The following is a 24,055-nucleotide window of genomic DNA, read 5'->3' as shown; positions in this document are numbered from 1 at the left end:
TTTTAAAATACAGTAACATTACAACGGGATGATCATGATGAACGAAGATAATTTTGTGACATGACTGAAACAACAATCCTGTATTTTCTAATATGTATGGTTTCACTTCCTGAACGTAAGCTATGGAAGTATTTTAATCGAGTTCATCGGACAAATGACCACTTTTTTAAAATAGGCAAAACTGCTGCTACTTGAAGGACAGCAGTCTTCTTATTTTCATAGACGAACATACTAAAAAGAGATCAACATGTGGGTATGTCGAGAACTAAAATTATTGGTCCTTCAGTTATTCATGAAAATGTTTGAGAATCACATCGAATCAGTCATGGGAGGTGTTATTAACGAAGTTCGTAACCTAGCACCAAAAATGTTTATTTTCGACAAGATGCCGCTGTCTTATTATTGAGCTTTGGATAGTCACTAGATTTCACATGTCATTGTGCTATCGTACTTTGAATGACCGTCTAAATCACCTGATCCAGTGTCCAACGACTTTCCTCCGAGCAAATGTAAAGTTGAAGATTTATGAAACTGCGGGAAAGAATTTTGAAAATGTTGAGCAATTCAAGAATGAGTATTTGCACGTACAAAGGGCATTTCCTAAGGAAACAAAAACCGCGGGTTAGTGAATGTCAGTTTTTCTGATCGTAGCGATTTGTAGGAATAGGTTAGTTTAAACCCTCGGTGATTGTGTGGACTTTCGGATTATCGCAAAATTCTTTATTAATGCCCGCCAATTCTTTATAAAATACGAAGCTGTTTCGTATCAGACGTACTTTTAACGTATGCCGTCAATACGGTTTCCTAAAACGTTACAATAGTCTAGGAATTCCACGCGTTCTTACACCAGCCTTTGAATTTTAATATTAAATGATGACGAAGACCTGAACTTCATTCCCATACCGATCACATGGCTTTTTAGCGAAGAAAATATGCACAAAATTATTATTAAAAATTCAGAAAATGGCGCTATTGGTGACAGCCACAGAACCAGGTAGGAGAGTGAGCCAGAAAATGAGCTCTGTTGATACCAAACCTCGCGTTGAACCAAATTTGAATAGATAGAATTGGGATTTTAAATACATAATTATCTTAGTTGTAATAATGTACTTGGGGTATCTAAGACAATTCTAGTCTTGTAAGGTGAATTTAATTTTGTTTAGTTTTGAACTGAACTATTTTGAATAATAGTAAAAGAAGTCATGTACATAAAGTAGCCATTTTTATTTAATTTGAGTGTTGTTTTTGAGTTGAAATACTTATAAAAATAAAACTTTCGTTTGCAGTGAGTCATTTTGAACTAAAAAGTATTAGTGATACAGCAGATGTTGTTCATCATAGAAGTTCAATTACAATTGTATTGCGATTAAGTCTAAGGTAATGTACATAATTTTATACCATCACATTGTAACTTCAAAACTCTTACAGCCTTACAACAAATTCAGTAATTTGTTTTAAAGTTAATATTAACAGTTGGTGCGTGTTTTAAGAAAACATATTAGGGATCAGTAAAATAACAATAATAAATATATCAGTTTTAAGTTACATGTATGATTAACATTGTTTAGATCATTTTTTATCAGTAGCCTGTAAAGTCTCATACTTTATCTTATTATTTAATTTAATAACGAGACACATGGGATATTGATGTTTTTATTTAAACGGAACCATACTTTTAAATCAACTCATTTTGTAGCTAAACTTGCACCCCACTGGCATTTATAAAAAATACCAACAGGTACAGTAGTAATAATCAATCTGGATGTAAATAGTTATAAACTTGCTTGTGAGGAGTTTGAAGTACAACATGGGAAAACGTGTATAGTATATCGATTTTTTAAGAATCTTGAAATTCTTTTTAAAATATTGAAAACGGTTATCAAGGTGTACGGCCATGAGAAAGAGTTGATTGCTAAATTTGCTGCGTGTCGTACGTTAATGATGTTCAGGTAACATTGACGAAAAAGGATAATTATTATTTTCCTGATAAAATAGATTTTTTCCTGCCAAATCATGTAAAAAAAAATTATTGATGTGAACGATACTTGTTTAAGCTACATCATTAACATTTGACAAATCATAACATTTTGAATTTAAAATACATAATTGATTTAATGAGAGTTCTACAATAAATTATTTTAAACTCAAAAAGGTTTTATTCGTTTAAAATTTTCTAAAGTAAAGCTTTCATGGAATGTGTAAATAGTTTAACATTCTCTTCTACCTGCACTTAGACATTTCAACATTCATTTTTAACTTCACTTTGTAAAACTACACAATAGACTTTTTGAAATTTGACTAATACTGACATTACAATACATTAACCGAAATGTATTAGTCCTTCTAAGAAGCAGATGACGTCTTGAAATAATTTTTATTGAAAAATTCATTCTAAAATATATACTTTACAGTGTAGTTCAGAAATGTTCCTTTATTTTTAGATTTGTTTACATAAATAGGATGTTATTATTTATCTCAAGAACGATCCATCAAATTTGTCTCAAATTCTGAGAGTATTATAGTTAGAATAACATAAACCTCAAAAAGACCAGTAAATAACTTTCGACTAATTATGCGGTCATCGAAGAAGTTTCTTAAGAAATTTAAGTTCTCCATTGTACAATGGAATCTTGTTGAAAGAATCCCTTCTGCAATTCATCATCGTGTAACTGATTGATAAAGGGCCCTAAAATTTCATTTTGATATCTAAGAGCATTTAGTGTACCTAATAAAAAATAAGAGTAAAAACCACTGTAGATATTTTTTTTTAACTTTACCTTGAAAGAATGTTATTCCAATGATTCGTCTTTGAGTAATTGCTGCCTACACAACAATTTTTTGAGGCTGCAATGGTTCTTCAATAAATTCATGTGGGTTTTCATATTTTGCGCCAATTCTGTTCTTCATATTCACAAACCAATTGAAAAGCTCTAGTCTTCGTGAGAAGTCCACTGGTAAGAGTTTTTGCATTGCTGTGATGCGGTAAGGATAGACTTTCAAATCTTTGCGTAAAAGTTTGTGGGTAGTTCCAACAGAAAGATTAATTTGTTGATGTAATTCACGAATTGACGTTTTTGGTGTTTCTTCCATTATTTCTTCAGCATGAGCAATAACTTCAGGTGTTTGTTTTTTGGGCGACCCACTGCCTACTTCTTCCAAAAGGCTACCAGTTTCTGCTAAGAGTTTTATCGTTCAGTCCAAGGTTTTTTAGATTGCACGTAGTCGATAGCAATATTTGGGGATTCAAGTTGAAATTCCTCCATGCATTCCTGCAACGAATTAAGTCCATTCACCATCAACTTTAACCTCATTCCGATAACTCTGAACCAGAAAGACTTTGTGTTCTATACTGTACGTCATAGCATCAAGAATATAACGTTTTCTCGTTGCTTAGTTGTGAATTAAACTGAACAGCGAGATAAACAGAAAATCGGATAAAGCGTATTAGGTAAACTCTGCTTGTCAGAAATGTGAAACCACTGTCAAATGTCAATTATGGAATTAGTCATGCAGATGCATTTTTCGCTGCGTTTCCTTCTATCAAAATGTCGAAGTTAATTTGATCAATTTTTAATGAACACTCGTTATATTTATTTCTCGCATACCGGAATATGAACTATGTCAGTCGCTTTTGATTCATGCTTATTGCTGTTCTTGTATAATATACTGTTAAAAGTTTGGAATTTAAAAATTGTGGAAATGACTAAAAACGGGCTTCTGCCCTGAAAATACAACTAACAACGCCGTGGTATTAAACGGTAGTTTGATACAGGGGAAAACAAAGATAGGTTATACTCAATTAGAAATTTTGGAAGGATTTTGGCGTTTCAAAACGTTTTAGAGAGAGATAGTAAACTCAGATTCTACAAATGTTAATATAATAATTGACGATGTTGACGACATTTGTTTATGTTTCCGTGTTTCGTGATATCAATTTTGACGTCGATTGAAGTTTCAACGGTTTTTAATTTTGGCAAAAACTGTACAACAGTTTGAAACGCAAGGTTGTACTGTAAACAAATTCTGCAAGTGCCTGACGCTGTAGTTAAAATTGAAGCTGTTCTTGTGTTTGAACATTTATTCTAAGCTAGTGTAATAATTGTAGTTACAAATAAAGCATGTTTTAAAACTTGTTTTGATCCCAAAAACCAGAATAATGATTTTAAACGAAATAGCCAAATGATTGCCAATAATAGCCAGTTTAATTTGATTAGGGGAGCCAATATTTTCGAACTTCTGTTTTTACATCTAAAATCTATGTTCTAAAAACGATTCTGTAGCTGGTATAAGCAAGACAAATAAGTAAATAGGTACTTTTGGCTGGTATAAACATTACTTTACATTTCTTATCTGTAAGAAGGAGTCTTCGTTCACTATTTTTTTTTCGGATCGGCTGTCGTTCGGCCAACGCAATTCATAAGTAGGAGAAGGGGTTATTTTCCTGAGTAATATCCTCTACATCAAAGGGAATCGACGGTTTCTGGGTTCGGAGGGAGTTGGGGGTGAGTCGAGGTGTTCCGGAAAAGTTGAGAAGATCGGTTTCCAAATACTACAGAGTGGGAAACAATTGTCTCTGATAACATTACTGGGATGCTTAATTAGGTGGGATGATGACCAGAACTGCATCTGCATTTATAGTATTGTTACGTTGATCGGTGATTTAAAATCGGCGTTGGTAAACTCAGCAATTTATTTCTTAGCAACTTGTATTTACACGACTAATTACAGAGCAATTATGTACAAAATAATACCGGCGCAACATCACTGGGTTTTTTCGACACTCGGTGGACTCGACTTGTTAACTGAATTCAGCTCTCGTTGTCTGGACTACACTAACTGCCCCTGACGGTGGTTTCCATTTAAACAGCCGCGCGGTCCTTCTTGAAGGTCTCCATCGCCGCTTCTATGCTTATTCTCGAACACCTGTCGCAACATCCGCTTCCAGTCTCTTCTCCGACGAACGCCGTCCGACCGCGATGAGTCATCATCGCCGTACATATTAGAACCCATAACACTGTCCCCTCCTTAGTTCTGATCATCCCTATCAGAAACGTCAACGGTGTCACTGTCGTACTTCATGAGGCGGCCCAAGTTACAATCTTCATTTCCGTTTTCGACCCTTGTCGAATCTGGTAACCGACATCCTTGATCCTCGTCACGACCGTATATGGACCTTCCCAGTCTAGTAACAATTTCGGGCAACGACCATTTCTTCTTCGGGGGTTATGAAGCCATATCAAATCTCCTGCCTGGAATTCTTCTGAGTTACACTTAAGGTCGTAGCGTGTTTTCATTCTGTCACTCGCCACCCGGATCTTGTGACGCACCATTTCGTTAACACTCGGAAGTTTCTCCTGTAAGCCATCGTCGTAACCGTTGACCTTCTTCGTGTCCTTGTTCCTTTCTTCGGTCACTGGGAGGGGACCCGCTACTTCTCCTGCAGTTCTTCCAAAAGGCGAGCCGACGTTCTGTGGTTGGATCGGCCCTCTCGCCTTAATTTTAAGTTCTTTAACCGCCGCACAGGTTCTACACTTCTTGCAACGGCTCTCGACGTCTTCCCGGTAACAGACCCAGTAGAATCTCTCCCTGACCTTGGAAAGCATCTTGTTGATTCCAAAATGAACACCAGAACCTCCATCGTGTACTTCCTTGATTCTAATGGCCGGAACCACTAACTGCATAGTGACATGCCTTCCATCCGGACTTACCAGGCTCGCTTAAGCAATCCGTTCTCGACACGCAAGGAGTCCCATTGAGCCCACAACGCCTTGAAAGAAGGTGACTCGTCTGATATTTCCGACCAGCCAGGTCGTTCCATCCCATCTTCTTTCCATCTAAGGAGCGCTTTCTTCTTGCGGTTGAACCGTGCTTTCAGCTGCTCAACTTCGTCGCAGTGTTTGCAGTTCTGATAAGCTGTCTATCTTGCAGGCTTCGCTTCAGTACAACGCTGATTCAGCTTGAACTCTTCATTTCCAAGACGTAGGACTTCCCTCACTGGATCAATTGTCAGTCTAATGCGGCTAATCAAGTCCATTCCCAAAATGAAGTCATCTTCCACTCTAGCCACGAGAGCTTCGCCCATGATCGGCGTGAACTCTCCAGGTACGGTTTTTCAATCTGATCCTTTCAGGTATAGGTTTTACATCTTCAGCTCTCACGAGACCTTTACGTACAATTGCTACCTCAGCGCCAGTATCGATGGTGATTGTAGCTGGATTTTCATAAATCTTCCCCGGTATAGTGAAACCACCACCTTTGGTGAAATTTCTTATTTTCACTTCACAGGCGGCCTTATTCTTACCAGCGAACCCAATCCCCAGAGACCGGCTTCTTTTACAATTCGGTGAGATCTTTGTTGTCTGATTTTTCTTGGAACTGGTGATTGAGCACAACAATCACGTTTGAGATGTCCCTGGCGCCCACACCTATAGTATTCCATATTTTGCTTACGAGACATATCATTCTTCCGTAGTTGAAGGTCATCTATTTGCTGCAACAATTTTTCTAGCAGCTTCTCTATCTTGTTGTTTTCTTTTTTTTTTTGTTTCTGCTACGCTGACTTTGTAGCACGTTCTTAAAGAACTGTATGCCGCGTCCACCTCCAGCGCACGAATCAAGGCATCAGATGATGTCTTATACCTTGATAGTTGTAAGACCTTCATCATCGCGAATGTCATTTATGAGGGTATCTGTCGCAAGCCTCTCTTGAATAGTCGGTGGTGCTTCGGAGTATGCTAGACGTACCAGTTTTTTTGACATCTGCCGCAAATTCCTTTAGAGATTCTCCAACTTTCTGTGTTCTTGTCTTTAATTGGACGGGAAAAGCTTGCTTTAGATGTTTATCCCCAAATCGCAGTTCTAGAGCAGTAGTTACGGCACTATATTTGCTTATATCTTCGTCAGATAAGGTTTATTACCAAGGCTGCAGCTTTCTGTTCTTCTTCCCAAAGATTCGCTGTCGCTGCTGCCTCAGACTGGTTTTTGTATGATGACCACGGTGTCTGACCATCATAGGTGGGTCACATTACATGAGCTAGTTGTTGCTAAATTCTTCATTAACTTCTCGAATTTCTTCATTTAAATCTCCATTCTATCTTCTATAATTTTCGCTCGATCTTCCATACATTCCTATACTGATTTCTCAAACTCACTCTTTAGCTGATCTTCGACTTCCTCTTTTACTTTTTGATCCATCAAGACCACATTTTCTCCGACATTTTGTATAACCTTCAAATTTATTTCTATTCCTTCATTTGTTCTTTAATTTCTGTTATTTTATTGTTGTTTGCTTCTATGTCCATTTGGAATTTCTCTGGTGATTATGTCTTTTTGCTTGTCTATTTTTGCGTCCATCATTTCCATTTTTGCATTCATTCCTTTGTTTCTTACGTCCATTTTTTCCATTCTTGCGCCCATTTCTTCTTTCATTTATTTGTTTCTTGCTTTCACTTTCTCGTCCATTTTTGCAAACATAGCATCATCTGGTTTACATGATCCTCCATTGCTGCTGCAGTTTGAGCTCTAATCTCGACAGGCATAAATTCTTCAGAATTCTTCTCCAATCTATCCGGAAGTCGCCCTAAAACCAGTTATTATTCTCAAATCCCACTTGTCACACCAGTGTTACGTTGATCGGTGATAAAAAAAAACGGCGTGGGTAAACTGAACAATTTATTTCGTAGTAACTCGGATTTACACGACTAATTACAGAGCGATTATGTACAAAAGAATTCCGGTGTAAGATTCACTGGGTTTTTTCGACATTCGTTGGACTCGACTTGTTAGTTAACTGAATTCAGCTCTCGTTGTCTGGACTACACTAACTGCCCCCGACGGCTTTCCACGGGACATGCTCCCACCACCTACCACCCTTTCGTACCTGAGAAGGATGTCGGACCAAGGGTGCCGGACCATTCATGATTTAAGATTCATATAAAGTAACCTCATTTGACATACACCTGTTAAAACTTTTATGACTTAAGCGGCTTAAGCCAAAGCACCCTTATAAGTCAAACTGGCTATTGTAAGCTTTGTGGACCCGAACCGCAAGATTATTCCTGTCCATTGTTGGCATAATGTAGATGTGAACTGAGTTAAGTAATACAATAGCCAGTTTGACTTATAAGGGTGGTTTGGCTTAAGCCGCTTAAGTCATAAAAGTTGTAACAGGTGTATGTCAAATGAGGTTACTTTACACTACACTGTTTGTCGCGAGTACAGTACCGGCATGAGTTGTATTTACTCTGAATATATTTTATTTTAAAACAAACCGCTTTTTTTCTCTTGTGTTCAAACCGTGTACGGCACACGGTCCTTCTCGAAGGTCTCCATCATCGCTTCGAGGCTTGTTCTCGAACACCCGTCGCGACATCCGCCTCCAGGCTCTTCTACATCGAACGCCGTCCGGCCGCGATGAGTTATCATCGCCGTATATATTAAAACCCATAGGAGTCGTACCGGGGCGGCGTATGGGTTTCTTTCGTAACACTATATATGGCGTGGATATGATCTATTTTGTCGAGAACTGTCTTTAGCTCTTCTAGGCTTATCATTTATTTCATTAGATTTATAATGGCTGCCGCTTTTGTAGATTTTTGTAGAAAATCTTGATTATTCGGGCCTAGATACATTTGGTTATTTCCGGTTAAAGCAGCTTTATTTTTTCAGAAGAACATCAAACTACGCGAACTTCATTTGGTTATGAAAAATTAAAGGTATTTGTTTTGATTCGATTTGAAGTAACGTTTTTCACGAATTATAAGTTATATTCGCACCATTTGGAATGTCCAATTTTTGGGCGTCTTTTTTTTTAGACTACTGTTTTTTGTATTTTGTAAAAGTGATGTACTGAAATTTGTTCTATTGGTGCCCACATATTTCTCTAGATGTAAATGTTGACAGTATTCAAAAACCACAGCCTTGTTGTTTTGCAAATTTCAGTGGAGGAGAATTTCAGGAAGTGGCTGATTCTTGACCGTAAAAGAAGTGGAAGGATTTAGTTCAAACATTGACGTAATCTCAACAAAACTTGCTAAAACGTCACCTTTTCGTTTCACTTGATAAATAAAAATTCTTGTAAAGTTGTTTGGACAGAATTTACCTGGCCACTAAAGGACATTTAGCATGTCGGAGCATATTTTTGAATAAAATAAAAAATGTAAATCGGGGGATCGAGCTTTGAACCTTACATATGCAGGCTGGTATTACTACATTTTTCAAGCGTATTGATACTATAGTCATAAAGAATAACTGTTCTGGTGGAACAATAGAGTAATAAAACCATATTAAAGAAAATTTCAATCCATGTCTGCAATCGTTAAATCAATGTTTGTGAATTGTAAAAAATTCAGAAAAGCTCGTTATATAGGTTCTAAAATGAATGATAGAATTTCATTCAATAAATTTAATTTTTTTTTTTATTATCACTTGTATGTTCGAAGGTTCCCGTTGATGCTTAGATAATAATTAATTAAACAATAGATAAAGTGGCAAGTTCCAATATAAAATTCAAGTGAGATTTAGTTGCCAAAATTTTGAGGTGGTAACATCAGTAGCTTAAAATGAATAAATTAATTTTGGTTAGCACTTTACAATTTACGTTGAGAAGACACGAAATGAGACGTATACCTCGCTGGCTTACGTTCGCGAAGTAGAGGTGAGTTTTGCTGAAGGTATTTCTTTGGTGTTGTTGTTAATACATTCGCAGCGGGTTTTTTTTTTGAACCACGAAAGGACCCTAAGCCAGAATTTTACACGACGGATAAATTTATATATAAAAACAAAAAAAAAATACGTTCTTCAGGGGTGAACTATATTGATAAGAGATTATTTTAGCTTATGATTTTGAAACTATCAATTTTATTGTGACACTTATGACGTACAGTTACCAAACGTCCCACTATGTATTGCTACTTACATATTTTACATATCCTCATTTTTTAAACTCAAGTAATAACTAGTTTGTAGTGACTTCCCTACAATTTCTTGCTGTCAAATTACCATTGAGTTGACTATTGATGAAATTACATTAATTTCCGCATATAACTACTATGCTGGCATTACGTCACTTTAGGAGAATTGTGGAGGGAGATCCAAGGAGATATCAATCGCATTTCCAAATTGACTTATCTCAGTCGAGATTGTAAAGTTGTCTCAGATGCCCAATAAATAAAAAAATTAATGATGACGCTTTCAAAATTTAATTCAAATTTTGTATGGAGAAATCAGACGTGACACTTTTATTTATTATTAAAAATGCAGCGAAGTGAGTGAGTTTATTCATATACGAAAATATAAATAAAGTGGACACCGTGATGAATGAATAACAAAAAATAATTATTCAATTTTAATTCAAAGTACGGTACATCAGTCGCAGTAAAAGTTACTCAATTGGTTTATTTCTATGCAAATCTCCATTTAAACTACCATATTATAATGTTATTATTGATTTCTGTAATAATAAAAATAATAAAATTAAAGATTAAATTTGTTATAACTTACATAACTTGGCATCATGTTGTTTTCAGGATAGCTATGATAGTTGCTTATGTGTCAATTTTCAGTGGTGTACATCTTAATCATTTCCATGAAAATCTATGAATTCATATCTGAAACTACTCTCCTACATTTATCGTGATACACTCCTGTTTATTACAGCATCTGTTTAGAATTTGTTATTTCACTAATTAAATAAGTGTGTATGTAAAGAAATCATCTATCTTTTTGACAGTTGTAGTTTTATTCAAATTTAGTATTACTTCTATTTTGCATAAGTGTCGTATATTTTATTTGAACATTAATCTGTTCTATAGAAAAATAGTTGATTTTCACTTTCCGATCGTAAGCTAAGGAAGTATTGTAATAAGTCCATCCGGCGAATAGCTACGCTAAATGTTTTCGCGACATTTCATAATCCATAGAGTATGAAAAGGATTAGTCCCCGTTTCCGTCTCTCTGTTATCTCTTGTGAAATTTTATAGGTATGTTAGGAATATCGTGCAGATGATAAAACGCTGACCATAATTTGTCTGATTAATGATCTTTCTCACCAACAATTTGTTGACGTCACGTCAATATTTTGCATAGTAAAACTATTTAAATTTTATAAAATAACATACTCCTCATAATTTTATTTATTATTATAATTTTTATTCTTTAATCCTCATTACAAAACATTATATGAAGCAGAGTGAAACGGTATGTGGAACAGTTGTAGAGTGCTCGCTTTACCTATGAAATGCCCCAGGTACGATCCCGACATTTTCCCGAAAATTTGAGAAATAATACTGTTATTACATGTTTCTTTACCTGTATGTACTTTAGCAGCCCACACATATTTTAACTTACAGGTGTTACAGAAAAAAATTGCAAAATTAAATTTTATAATTTTCCGAAGAAGCTGTTTTTGTTCAACTCTACTTTAAGTGAGGGAAGTTATTTCCAAATAACCTGAGATTTTTTTTTATTTGCAGCCCGAAGAAAATTAACATCCAATAAAATTACATGAGTCGTTTAGTTCAATTGTTTACTGCTTTAATTCAAAACTACATATTGGAGCATTAATTTAATTTGTTTGCGAAATGTGTTACTATTAAATTTTAACAGCCTATTTAAAATTAACGAGATTGAAACACTTATTGAGGTTTGTTTAAGAATCAATATTGTCAACCAAATTTCAAGATTGAAAAAGTTCACCAACTTGGCTAAATTAATAAAAGGTGAGGATGCTTCAGTGACTGTACTTCAGAAAACTGTCAACGATAACCACTGCTTAGTGTTAGATATTTGTATAAACAGCCGTTGCAATAACGTTGAAGCCCGTTTATGATTTTGAGTTAGTGGAAAAAGTATTTCAGAAAATTGATTTAAAAAAGTTTAGGAGTATCTTTCTCGTTTTCGGAAACTTGACCAATAGTAGCCTGCACGCCATGAGGTATTCTTCGTCTCTAACAGTATCAGAACACTTTTTTCGGAACATCTTAATTATGCATTTCCTCAGTTTTATTAGACGCTTATATTACCTACATTTGATGTCTATATAAAACTAATCAGGATGTTAATGGGTCCTAAAATTTGAAGTCTTCATTATTGCGAGGAAATAAATTGCGAGTCTTCTGTAGAGTGAAAGTTGTCTTAATATTGATATAATTAACTGTTTTCTATGTCCATTGCCCAAATTTATCGGCGTAAGCTTCAGGTTGAAATTAATTGATTGGCACTGTACAAACAGTTCTTAAAATAAAACATATACTTTACCCAAAATACAAACAATATAGATAGCATCGTGGAGTATATTCTTTGCAAATATTTAAATTCTGATGGATGTTCCGTAATCATTAAATTAAATTAATAATGTTGGTATCTGGTCAAACTTCAAAGAAGTTGCAACTTTTAGAAATCTTTTTCTTTAAATTTTATTTTTGCTTACAATAACTACGTCTAATGATAAAAAAAATAATGCGAGTTGCAAGGACATCTCAACATATACTGAGGAGAAAATTTTAAATTGACATCTTATTTTTGCGGGAATATACTAGTAGTCGCTAATATCGATAACGTGTTTCTAGAATTAAAAAAAAAGGTACAGTTGTATTTTCTTTTAGAAAGAAATTGTTTTGTGCATTACCCTCATTGTGAGCAATTCTAAAAAATAAAAATATATCAGCGAACAGACCAGAACATACTTTTTAATAAAACTTAAGTTAATAATTTTACATGTGACGTCATTAAATTTTTGAATAGGATAAATAGGTAAACATTAATCGATGTTCAATGATTACTAGATTTCGAGTAACTTACTAGGGGTGGACATCTAATATTTTGTTTTACTAATTTAACTCATATGAATAACATTAAGAAATATGGATAAAATAGTAATCAAAATCACAGATAAAGAAGCATATTATATGGGTGTGGGGACAAAAAATTCACACAAATTTTAAATCGCCATTGATCAATTCCGCTTTGAGAAAAATGGCTGGTTATTGAAAGTTTCAATATTTTGTGTGATAATGGAACACTTAAATGAAAATAATCCCCGAAATGTGTTTGACGAATTTTATGTAGACCATATGCATTTAAAAAAGTCCTAATATTTGTAGAAGTCTAGAGAATGGGAATTCGATGGAAAGATGGGAAGTGGAATGTCAGCAAGAAAAATGACCCCGAAGAAGAGAGAAGTCTTAATCAGCCAGAGCCACAGTAAACTTTGAATTTCACTAAGAAAATTTGACAGAAATTTGAAATCGACAAAAAAATGTTAGTAACATATTAAGGGAGAATAAAGTCATACTTTCAAAGCGAAAATCAGCTCCGAAATACTCAGAAAAACAAAAATTGGAACAAAAGCAAAAATGAAGAAGTCTTTCTGAATCATTACGCAGTCAACGATATTGATGCATATAATGAATTAAATATTCAGTTTATTCCCAAAGACAAAAATGTTCCGAATTGGGTGGAAAGCCTCCAATCATACAGAATTGAGTAATGTATGTCGCTGAAAATCAAAAGACAAAACATCAGTTTTCACAAATTTAAAATTAAAACAAAAATTCGCAAAGCAAGTAGATTGGTGCAGATAGTGCTCTTTAAAGTTGGCGTTGTAAATGTTAACAATCACGTTTTTAATTCGTCATTTAAGAATAAAGTTATGCCAGTTTGAAACTTGTGCAGATTTTTTGTCCCTATACATACTTAATATAAATTTCAAATGAGATCGATAAGCAATGTTCTGAGATGATGCCGTTAAATTTTTAGATGGGAAGGATAAATTTTGGTTAGTGTTTTACTATTCTACATTTTCACTACAACATTTGATATTAATCAAAGCAGTAGTTTTGGAAGTTACCTTTCAATGGAATTGCCAGCTGACAAACAGTTAACCAAAAATGGGAGATGGACATTTTTGCAGTTAGACAAGAAAAATTTCGTTAAAAAAAACGTGTATAAAAGAAACGTTTTAAAAAATAGTTTTTCAATGTACCTATTGTATTAATAAGAATACCGCAATATATGTATTTTTTTTTAATACTGTAGAGGTGTTTAGTTTATTATCTTAATAAAAAATTACAAGCGAAGAAATTCTATGTAAAACACCGTAGGTAATAATTTAATGAGTTAATTTTTGTGGTAGACACATCAAAAATGCCTCGTCCTTTTCGTCGCACGGAGAGCCCCAGGGGGTACCAGTCCATGACGGCCGATTCGACCCCCGACATGGACATCGTCAAGTCCGAGTACATGACTAGCCCCCATTTGCTAGACCATGGCTATGGGGCCACTCCGCAAAACCAGTTGATTCCGTCGGCGACTCCGAACGCCATCGCGCCCGTCAAACGCAGACTTAACCTAGAACTCGAACGAAACCGAATAGTTCCTTTGAAGCAAGAATTTAAGCCGCCTCATCCCAAAAAGCCGAAACGTGCAACGCCTACGAAGAAGAATACAAGATACGACACGTCCCTAGGACTCCTCACGCAGAAGTTCTCGGCTCTTCTGGAGGATTCACCCAACGGCGTGGTGGACCTGAACAAGGCGTCCCAGCAGCTGAACGTACAGAAGCGGCGGATATACGATATTACGAACGTGCTCGAGGGGATCGGAATTATCGAGAAGAAGTCGAAAAATAATATACAATGGAAGGCTAGCCAGAAAAACAACGAAAAATTTCTTAGACTTACGAAAGATTTGCAAGATCTTGAGGATCAAGAGAACGTCCTTAATAGGATGATTGATACCGTCGAAGCGCAGCTTTTAGGGTTAAGTAACGATAAAAATGGGTTTGTCACGTATCAGGATTTAAGGTCGATAGAAAAGTTGAAGCAGAATACTGTTATAGTTGTCAAAGCCCCGCCGAACACTCATTTGTCCGTTAAAACGGCTTCCAAGGAAGACGAGAAGTACAGTATTCAGTTGAAGAGTGACACAGGGGAAATCGAGGTGTTTCTCTGTCCAGAGTATGTTCCACCTGCCAAGCCAAAGACTGAACCACTTCTGGATCCACTTAAGGATCTTAAATTCAGTCCAAGTTTTGATTTGACTACTCCGCCTGTGCCTCTTCTTGATAGTCCTAGAACTACGCACAAACAAATTTCTTCACAGGTAAGTCTTCTATTACTTATAGTTGGTAGGTTCTTTTTCCGTTTTGTTATCCGTACTTAGTGATTTCATTCTTAAAGTTCGTTTTTCAATAATTTCGTTATCGTGAAATACCAGCCATTGACATGAAGACATAAATTTGTTGTTTAGTTAATTTAGCGAATAAACAATCGATCTTTTGTTCGTGTCAATAAAAAATCAGAACAATAAATTTATTTTTATTTGCTGCAAACAATAAAGTTTGTAATATTAAGTTTATTTACCGTGTCATGTCGTAAATCTTCATTATTTTATCACTCTAACAAAGGTGAACACGCATGTAGTTCATTTCATTTTTAACACATCAAATGAAAATGTAATCTTTTTTTCAATATCTCCGGTGTGAGCGATTTATTATTTTATTTGACGAATTTATTTGCGTCTGCATCATGTCTGTAAAATCTGGAATAAATAAAGTATATTAAAACCACGCATAGGGTGAGTTTTCGATATCTTATTAATTATTAGAAATAGAAAAAAAGGTTTAAGACTAAAATTGTATAGGTCTTTGAGGACCATATGCTAAACTTATTTTCGGCTATACAGGGTTCCGTTTTTAAACAATAAAACAACTTAGTTTTTTCAAATAAATACCCTATACATTTTTACATGTATATTCTGATTAACCTCTAGGCGTTATAGCCATAGTTTATTTTCGGAATTTCGATGCGACGTTGCAATTTTTGGAAAAGGTTTTTTAACGCTTGTACCGTGTAGTACAGAACTCATTATAGTTACTTTGGGGATTTAACAATACAAAATTTTTAGATGTCATTTGATCCGAGTCGATAAGTACGATTTCTTCATTAATTATATCGGTCATAAACAGATCTCCATATAGTCCGTGTTCACTTAAATCACTAAATCTATTATTACTTTTAGAAAGCACGGCAAATTATCTGTGTCCGGAGTTCGACAGAGAGGAACCTAATGTGCCAGAAAAAGATAGCGCGAGACTAGTAATTTTTTTTATCAAATGCTCGGCACCCATGTAGGAACTGTCAAAGAAAATTTGCTGAGGTTACGACAGATTGTATCAGAATTTTCGAATCAACAGACCGAAAAGAACTATTCCCGTCACAAAACTGACTCCTGTCCTATAGACCTTTTCACGAATATACAGTTTCCGACAAAAAATTTCAAACATTACTTTTCTGTCATGTCAAAAATTTTAATGTAGTCTATGCTTTATTGTCATTATTTCGGACAGCTGGAATGTCAAACTTTCAAAATTCCAGCTTACGCATTCATGTAAGTGTCAAATGTAAAAGTTAAAAATGACTGTCAAATATTTAGGTTAGAAACATCTAAAGGCTGCTTTACACTATCTGACGACTGAATGACATTGACGTCTGAAATTTTTTGGCTGCAACTGTAGTACGCTTGCGCAGACAATTTGTTGACATGGTTACAGTCCATAAGAGAAATCGAGTCGGCAAGCAAAACAAACATTGCGTCTTCAGGGAAATGCACGCGAATTGTTTTAACTTAAATTGATGTTCACGGAGAGAAATTTGTAAAAAAAAAGTAATTTAGGCCTATAGTGTTATACAATGAAAAACGTGGTTGAATGTCGGGGCCTTCCAGTTAAAGGGAAAAAAGTAGAATTGATTGAACAGCGGGTAGTTATGTTTTACAAACTAAGCTAAGCGATTCTTTATCAATAACAATTGTTATCGTGCGATTCTCTAAATTTATAATCTAGACAGGCTTTGGATTAAAAAGTCATGTCGTTGATACCGCCAATTTTCATACCGACTGTTCGTTCTACAGTCACCAAAAACACATGTTTTTGTTGCACCATTTCGTAATAAATTCACTTCTATTGCTCCTTCTGTCACTTTATAATGTTTATTGAAATAGGTAGTTTATTAAACATACTAGTTCGAGTTAAATAACAGCAAAGTGGCAGTTGTCATACTTGGAAGCAAAAAATACCTACTGTCAAAAACTCGGAGCGTAAGGACAGAGATATATTTCCATTTCATAAAAGTTACTATTTGCCACACATTTTAAGATCGAGTCACATTATGTTTCCTTGGTCCTCTAAAACCAGACTACGCGATCGGCAATTTGTGTCGCCGATCAAGTATATACGGATATATGGTAGTGTATCAACCAATCTTATTCTACAACGGTGGGGGTAACTTATTCGACTTGCATGCACGCTCATACAACATTGTTTAATATTTTTTTGAGATTAGTGTTGTTTTTAAGTTCATGAAGCTGGAAACGGGCCCCTTCCGAAACGTCAAGCACTGTTGTATCATTCCTACCACAACAAAAAACAGGGGTTAGTAGTAATTAAAAATTGACGGATAGATCTAATTCGTGTATTTATATATCTACACCAAAAGTTTGATGTTACCTAAAAATTTTGACCAGTAAATTCGGTTTAAAATATTAAGTTGTTTCCAACCAATTATGAAATTATACTTAAGAATTAGAACTTAACGAATTATATTTAACAATCCCGAGTTTAATTTACGCGTTTTGAACTGAAAATTAAGGAACTGTTAAGGACCAATCGAAACGTTACATTTCCCATTCGTTCCCAAAAACGATGATTTTGATAGCTTGCTATGCACGTTGTTCGGACCGGTCGTTACCTAATCGAGAATTTTATGTTTTTGTAGTTATTCATTGATTTTAAATAATTGAAGAAATAACGATTATTTTATGAAGATTCCTGTATCAGTTTCACCCGCATGCAACCCGCCGTACATCCACAGCAGAGCAGTCCGTATGCTTACGATGTATTTGCCACTTGTTCAAAACATCAATGATCTCTAAAGAATTAATATAACACACCTTGAGAAAAAACGTTTGCTATTTTGTTTAACGAAACTATTTTAAAAATACGTAATCTTGGTGTACTTCGCGGAATCCGCGAAGCTTCTATAACCATGAACGACCAGAGAGAGGATAGCATCATTGGCATACATTCATTCACACATTATTGCAATAGTTCGAAAACTATTTATGCGAGTGCGACTCAACGACTCCCCTCGGAATAGAATACCCTGTTCCAATCCAGAAAACTGGTTTACAACGCAGATCACGTGACATCCACTTCTAATAAAATTTCGGCCAACAACGTTAACGTATCTAGACTAAGGCGCTGAAATAATTTTGGGTAACTTCAGTAAGTTCGACACAATTGGTTTTTTCCTCGTTAAATTTCCTTGATCGTATATATTGTCGAATTTTGTGCAAATTGTTTTGCACTACATTGTAATCCATTTTGTCTTTGAATATTTCGGTTATATTTGAACTTTACATGACGTACACACATCGAATTTTGAAGTAAGTTTTCGTTAGGGTACAGAAGTTTTATTTTCAAGTTTCAAACAATTTTCTTTCGGTCTCTTCTACTAAGACGTGATGGTTTTGTAATATATGTATGTTGTCAATGTTATTCCTTGTTGAAGTTTGCACATTTTCGATTTTGAAGTGTTGAATGTATAACCTATCTGAACATGCCGTACTCATGTTATCGTAAATTGATGGTGCTTCCCATACCATAATAATATATGTCATTTGTGATAAGACATTCATAAGATAACTGAAAATACCATTGAAAAATTAACCGTGACAATGACGGCAGTAGCTTGTAGTATGTAGTTTGGCACTAATGACATACAACAAATGCCATCATAGCGACACAAAACATTTCCGTTTAGAAAAGTGGCCAGAATGTATGCACAAAGACAAAAGACAGACATGCATATTTACTTCATTTGGATACCTCCTCTGTCGAGTTGTCCACTGTGTTATCAAGGACATACGTTTACAGCGATGTTTAGTCCGCAACCTAAACACCAAATTCGACCTAAATAAGTTTAGTCCTTATACTGTAAACGCAGACCACATGGATAAAATACCAAGGGATATGTGGGTTCAGCTCTGCAGCATGGGCTGACCTATAGCTGATAGTGTGTAAGCTGAGGAAACGGTGTAAATATAGATTGACCCAAACGAATAGTATCTGTTTTACCGATATTTCCATGAAATTGTAAATGTTTGTAACCTGAACAAAACACGCCTGTTATTATACCGAGAGACCCATAAAAGACACGATCAAAGATAGCCATTCATTTTTGAAAGTTTGTTTTTGATCCTTGTATTTTTAATTCAAAATTTCAAATTAATGGTAATCTCACAAGAAAATTCTGTTGGAGATAAATCTTCTTTTTATTGCTCTGTCGGTACAATACTGAAAAAAAGTCAAAACAAGCAGAAGTACAAGATTTGGAATTTTCTTTGATTGTTTTTTTGAAAAATCAATTGAAGTATTATTTGATATAATCTTTGTGTCTGAATTTTTAATTTTTTCTGTTGCATTTGTCAGTTTTTACGTTCTTTGGGGATACTTCTACAAAAAATAGAGTTAAACATAGTTTAGAGATAATAAAGAATTATCGGTTTCATTATGTATATTCTTTATTATATCTTAAGTTTCCCCATAAAGTCTAAATAAACAGTATTCATGGTGAAGCCGATAATTTTTTACTATAACAAAGAAACCACGAGGAGTATAAATCATTTTAAATTTCATTATAAAGTTTTTTTGTCGAATTGATTACATGGTGTGTTTTGGAAACCCCCGTATTTTTAACTTATCATTAAGTAGACAATTTGTTTTCATTACAAAATAAAAGGTGCGATGATTTAGCAATGAGAGAATTTTGTTTGGGAAAACAGCAATCTAATACATAGTAGATAAAACGATATTTTATCAAAGTTTTTTACAACCGGGTGAAGGAAGTGGCGATCTAATTATAACAGTACGTTGTAATTTTCATTTGTGGTCATAATTAATACTTTATTATAACAGTGTCAAGTCAAATTTTCAATTATATGATCATATTTTATATATAAAAATGTTCAGCTTTTGGTTAAATGGATGACTTCGTGGATGTTTTACTCCAAAGTCGAGGATTAATTTAAAAAGCACACTTTTGAATAATAATGTAAAGATTGTTTCAACATCCTAGCTGAAATTGTAATGTACTTTCCTCAGTTTACTGTGTACAGTAGTTTCATGGTATAAACTCATATGGCTATACAAGGGTATTTTGATAAATTCTTAAGCCACAGTAGAACAAAAAACAATTTGCAAATTAAAAAAAAATTGTATTGTGCAATTTAGGCTAATTGTTTATCAAAATACCCTCGTAAATGTAGTGGATAATTATTATGCAATTTATTATTTCAGATATGCAGGAACTTATCTTTTACAAAAGATCCTGTAGTCAGTGCCCGTACACCTCTATCAGTACAAAATTCATTTACATATAATAACGTTTTAACGTCATCTCAAGAACCAGCGGCTGCAGAAATGGACCCGTTACGACTTTCCCCCTATCCCTTATTGGTGGATGGTTACCCGTCTTGTTTGGACTCCACACAAAGTTCTAAATTGGGGACGGCACCCCTTATTAATGATAATGAGGTGCTAGGACCCATGATGGGACCTTATTCCATGCATCCAGGAAATACGCAAACAGGTTTGTTACTTTACAGCTTCTGCTTTTAACCGATTCTGCTAAAAATGGACACGTGTGAAAGTTCCTTGTTGCCTTTGTGGTGTTTTTCAATGTTCAAATATTTCTCGACCTAAATCTTGGAAAGAAAAATCTTCATACTTCGGACTCTGTTTAACAAATTTTTCTACTAATTTTTTTGAACAGTTTTTTACAGGTGTTGGTATCTGCTATGGCAAGTTCTGACATTAATGTTTCTAAAACATGCTTTTAATTTGTTTAACTTTTTGTGTCTGTCCCGAGTGTTTTTTGAATTGATCGTGATTTTTGAAATTAGGATATTATCGCAACTACTCGCAAGAAAATGCTGTTACTAACAATCAGTGTTATGTAAGTTGCGATTGATCGAAAATATCTAACAAGTGCTTATTTGTAAGTGCATTCTGGGATTCTGACTGTGACCTGTGTGTGTATGATTCACATCACAGGCAGAGTTCTAGCTATGCGTTTACAGCTTGCTTCTCGAACCTAACATGAACCAGTCTTAACTCATTAATTAAACTCATGCTTCAGTTCGCAGTTGTCTGTGTGAGCATTGTTGTTTTTCTGCTAAACATTCCTTGGGATGCTTTACCAGTACGTTGTACTGAATTTCATGTGGGCTGCTGTTTTGCGTAGCACCATGGGATTCAGCTCATCGTTTGGTTATCTGCTAACTGCTTGCTACTGCCTGCCACTACATTCAATAACGTAAATCATCATTCTATTTGTATTAACATCCTCACTGACATAGCTTGTTCTTGATTGCCTTGTTTTCATTTCAGGGTATTCAATCGACTCATTTTTCTCGAATGAGCCGTTTCTACACTTGGAACCGCCGGCAATGCAATCTGAATACAACTTCAGTTTGGATGCAAACGAAGGTTTACGAGATCTCTTTGATTTCTTATAAAGGAAATCATTCGTCATTATTTGCTCATGTACAAATTCTTATTTGCTTATGATCACATTGATTATAACAATTGAGGGTTCTCAAAATTTGCAAAATAGATACTGAGCGGTTGGTGACGGATTGTCTTTAAGGTCAAACAAACCACCGTACTTAATTTTTATGATTAGCTAAGCAGCAGGATTTTAAATGTCATCTTTGTGGTACATATTTATAGAAAAAAGTTGATGTTGAGGCAAAACGTGAAGCTCAAAAGATACATTCCAAAATGTTGTACAAATTGATTGTCTTGGATTTATTCTAGATATGACGAGCATATTGCGTCTTACCACTTGGTGCTGTTTTGCAATAATGAGAGCCTTATTTGTGTCATTTCATTCATTTTGTATTTATTGTTGAGTTAACATTGGTTAAATATTAAAATTAGATTTTTTACAAGTATTTTGTAAGGAAACTGGACCAAAGTGCCTATTTATTTGGTCTTATATTAATATTTAATTTTATCAAATGTCTCAATATAAAATTATTTATTCATTTTAGAATTCATCTAATGTAACAAAATCGTATCACTATCAGAATTGTTAATATGAAATGGAATCAAATGGTGCCATTGGAAAATCTCTTGTAAATATATTTATACACGCTTATGGGGCATTTTTGTCTGTTTTAATTCCATAATTAGAAGTTTTAAGAGAAAATTATATAGATTTTACCTGCTGTTGTTTTTCTTTTTTGTTAGTTAATACATTGTTTGCACCCACTTACTGGATACCCAGGCTGTCGTTGTTTTTAAGTAAAATAATGATTGCATATGTTGCAATAAGTCCGTACTAGTCTTCTTTTACAGATGCAATTTCTTAATATGATTGTAACTAGTAATTTTTGAACAATATTTTTAAAACTTGTTTGACTGAATATTTGGTTTTGCAATTGGTGGGTGTTTTTGTTTATTCAGTACAATTATTTTTTAATTTTAATTGTTACTCTTTCTGTAAATAAGTTATTTTAATGTTTATCTTTTATATTATATATAAATGTCCAAAGCCAATAGAGGCCTTAAATCAGTTCTGTAGAAACATCACATACAGGTGATCTTTACCTGATGCCCTATTTGACTTAATATGAACTATTAACAGACTAAATTTTTATTATTTATGAAGTCATCAGTCTACACTTTTTGATTACGCTTTCTTTGTTCATTTTACTTAACGTTGTTTTTATTGTTTGATAAAGTTCTATAAAACGTTTGTGTGTTTGCTGTAGTTTAGTTTTTAAGTTAAAAAGAAAACCCCTGGATAAGAATGTAACGTTGTTTAAATATTAAAAATGTTAGATTTTGTATTCTAATTTTTCTTCCAGTTAAAGCTTTAACTATATTTTGCTTGCCATAATGTATTATAGACATTCTAGTGGTGTTGTGCGACTCTTTCATCTTGAAATACCAACAATTCTTGTACTTTTCATCTTGTTAGAATTTTTTTCCCTTAAAAATACTGAAAGGAATCGATCATATCAGAGCTTCAGGTGAAAGAGCTGCAGCTATTTTGATCGAAAGTGTAGCAGCTGGTGGCTGCCTAGATGTATATTTTTAAAAGATTTATTCATTTCAGTCCTAAGGCGTTAGTAAATATCACTCTGTACATTTTTATAATGTACATAAAATTGTAAATTAAATAGATGCACTTACGGTTTGGTTATTTAATTTGTAGTATTCCTTTAAATACTGGATAAAGTGATACTATATATAATATTTGAAAATTGCGGGTCTGCTAGGAAATTACACATAAATCTCCAGTGGGCAGTATGAGGAAAAGTAAGGGTAATAAAATAGTAAGAACATTATTTTAGTATACTAATACGATTTTACAATTCCAAAGCTAAAAAACTGAATCCCTTAATTCGTAAAACCGTAAATTACAGATCCTATGTCCAAGCGGTAAACGATGAAAAGGGACGGGTTTGTTTAATTCTGTAATGTTGTAATTAATTTAATTGAGGTGTTTGTAAAGATTACGTACAGCAATAGAATTTTAACTTTGTACGTCAGTATGTAGTTGACTTTCAACAGTAGGAAATTATGTTGTTGACCTGTTTTCATAAATATAACCCTGAAATTTAGGTAGATACGTCTCATTGAAGGAACGACAAAACCGACTATTGTTGGCCAAATTGAAACTAATATTGCCTTATATTCATTCATATTCGAGTTGGAAACTGCATTATGGGACGACGATAAAGAACAGTGATCGCGGTTTATAAATTAATAGAATGAATTTCACCAAATCATTATTTTAGTGCCGTTCAGTGATTTTAGTTCTCCTGACATCTTCGGCGAAACGTAATGGCCAAAAGAAGCACCATGAAATTTTAGGGTGGACCATGTGTAGGGCTTATAATTTTTTTGTTTTTTTATGTAAATTAGTAAAAACAAAAACAGTTCATTACAAAAGGTTGAGTGTTGGTTGTATTGTAACTATACATATGT

General features: G+C 34.4%; 1 protein-coding gene across 2 annotated transcripts in view; it reads left to right on the top strand.

The window, feature by feature from the left end:
- Positions 1–23,272, top strand: part of LOC135122481 (transcription factor E2F2-like) — a 30,012-nt gene extending 6,740 nt beyond the window's left edge. For both annotated transcript variants that reach the window (XM_064046677.1, XM_064046676.1), the window contains 3 exons: positions 14,132–15,099; positions 20,354–20,645; positions 21,446–23,272. In XM_064046677.1, coding sequence (XP_063902747.1) covers positions 14,143–15,099; positions 20,354–20,645; positions 21,446–21,573 — 1,377 coding nt within the window. In that variant the 5' untranslated portion in view covers positions 14,132–14,142 and the 3' untranslated portion in view covers positions 21,574–23,272. The remainder of the gene's footprint in view (positions 1–14,131; positions 15,100–20,353; positions 20,646–21,445) is intronic.
- Positions 23,273–24,055: the final 783 nt, after the last annotated feature.

Source organism: Zophobas morio, unplaced genomic scaffold (assembly GCF_036711695.1).
Source record: "Zophobas morio isolate AGI-343-1 ecotype UQ-CSIRO unplaced genomic scaffold, CSIRO_AGI_Zmor_V1 ptg000005l, whole genome shotgun sequence".
In the NCBI taxonomy this organism is placed as follows: Eukaryota; Metazoa; Arthropoda; class Insecta; order Coleoptera; family Tenebrionidae; genus Zophobas; species Zophobas morio.
Note: the sequence above shows the minus strand (reverse complement) of the source record. Positions and strands in the feature narration are given on the sequence as shown.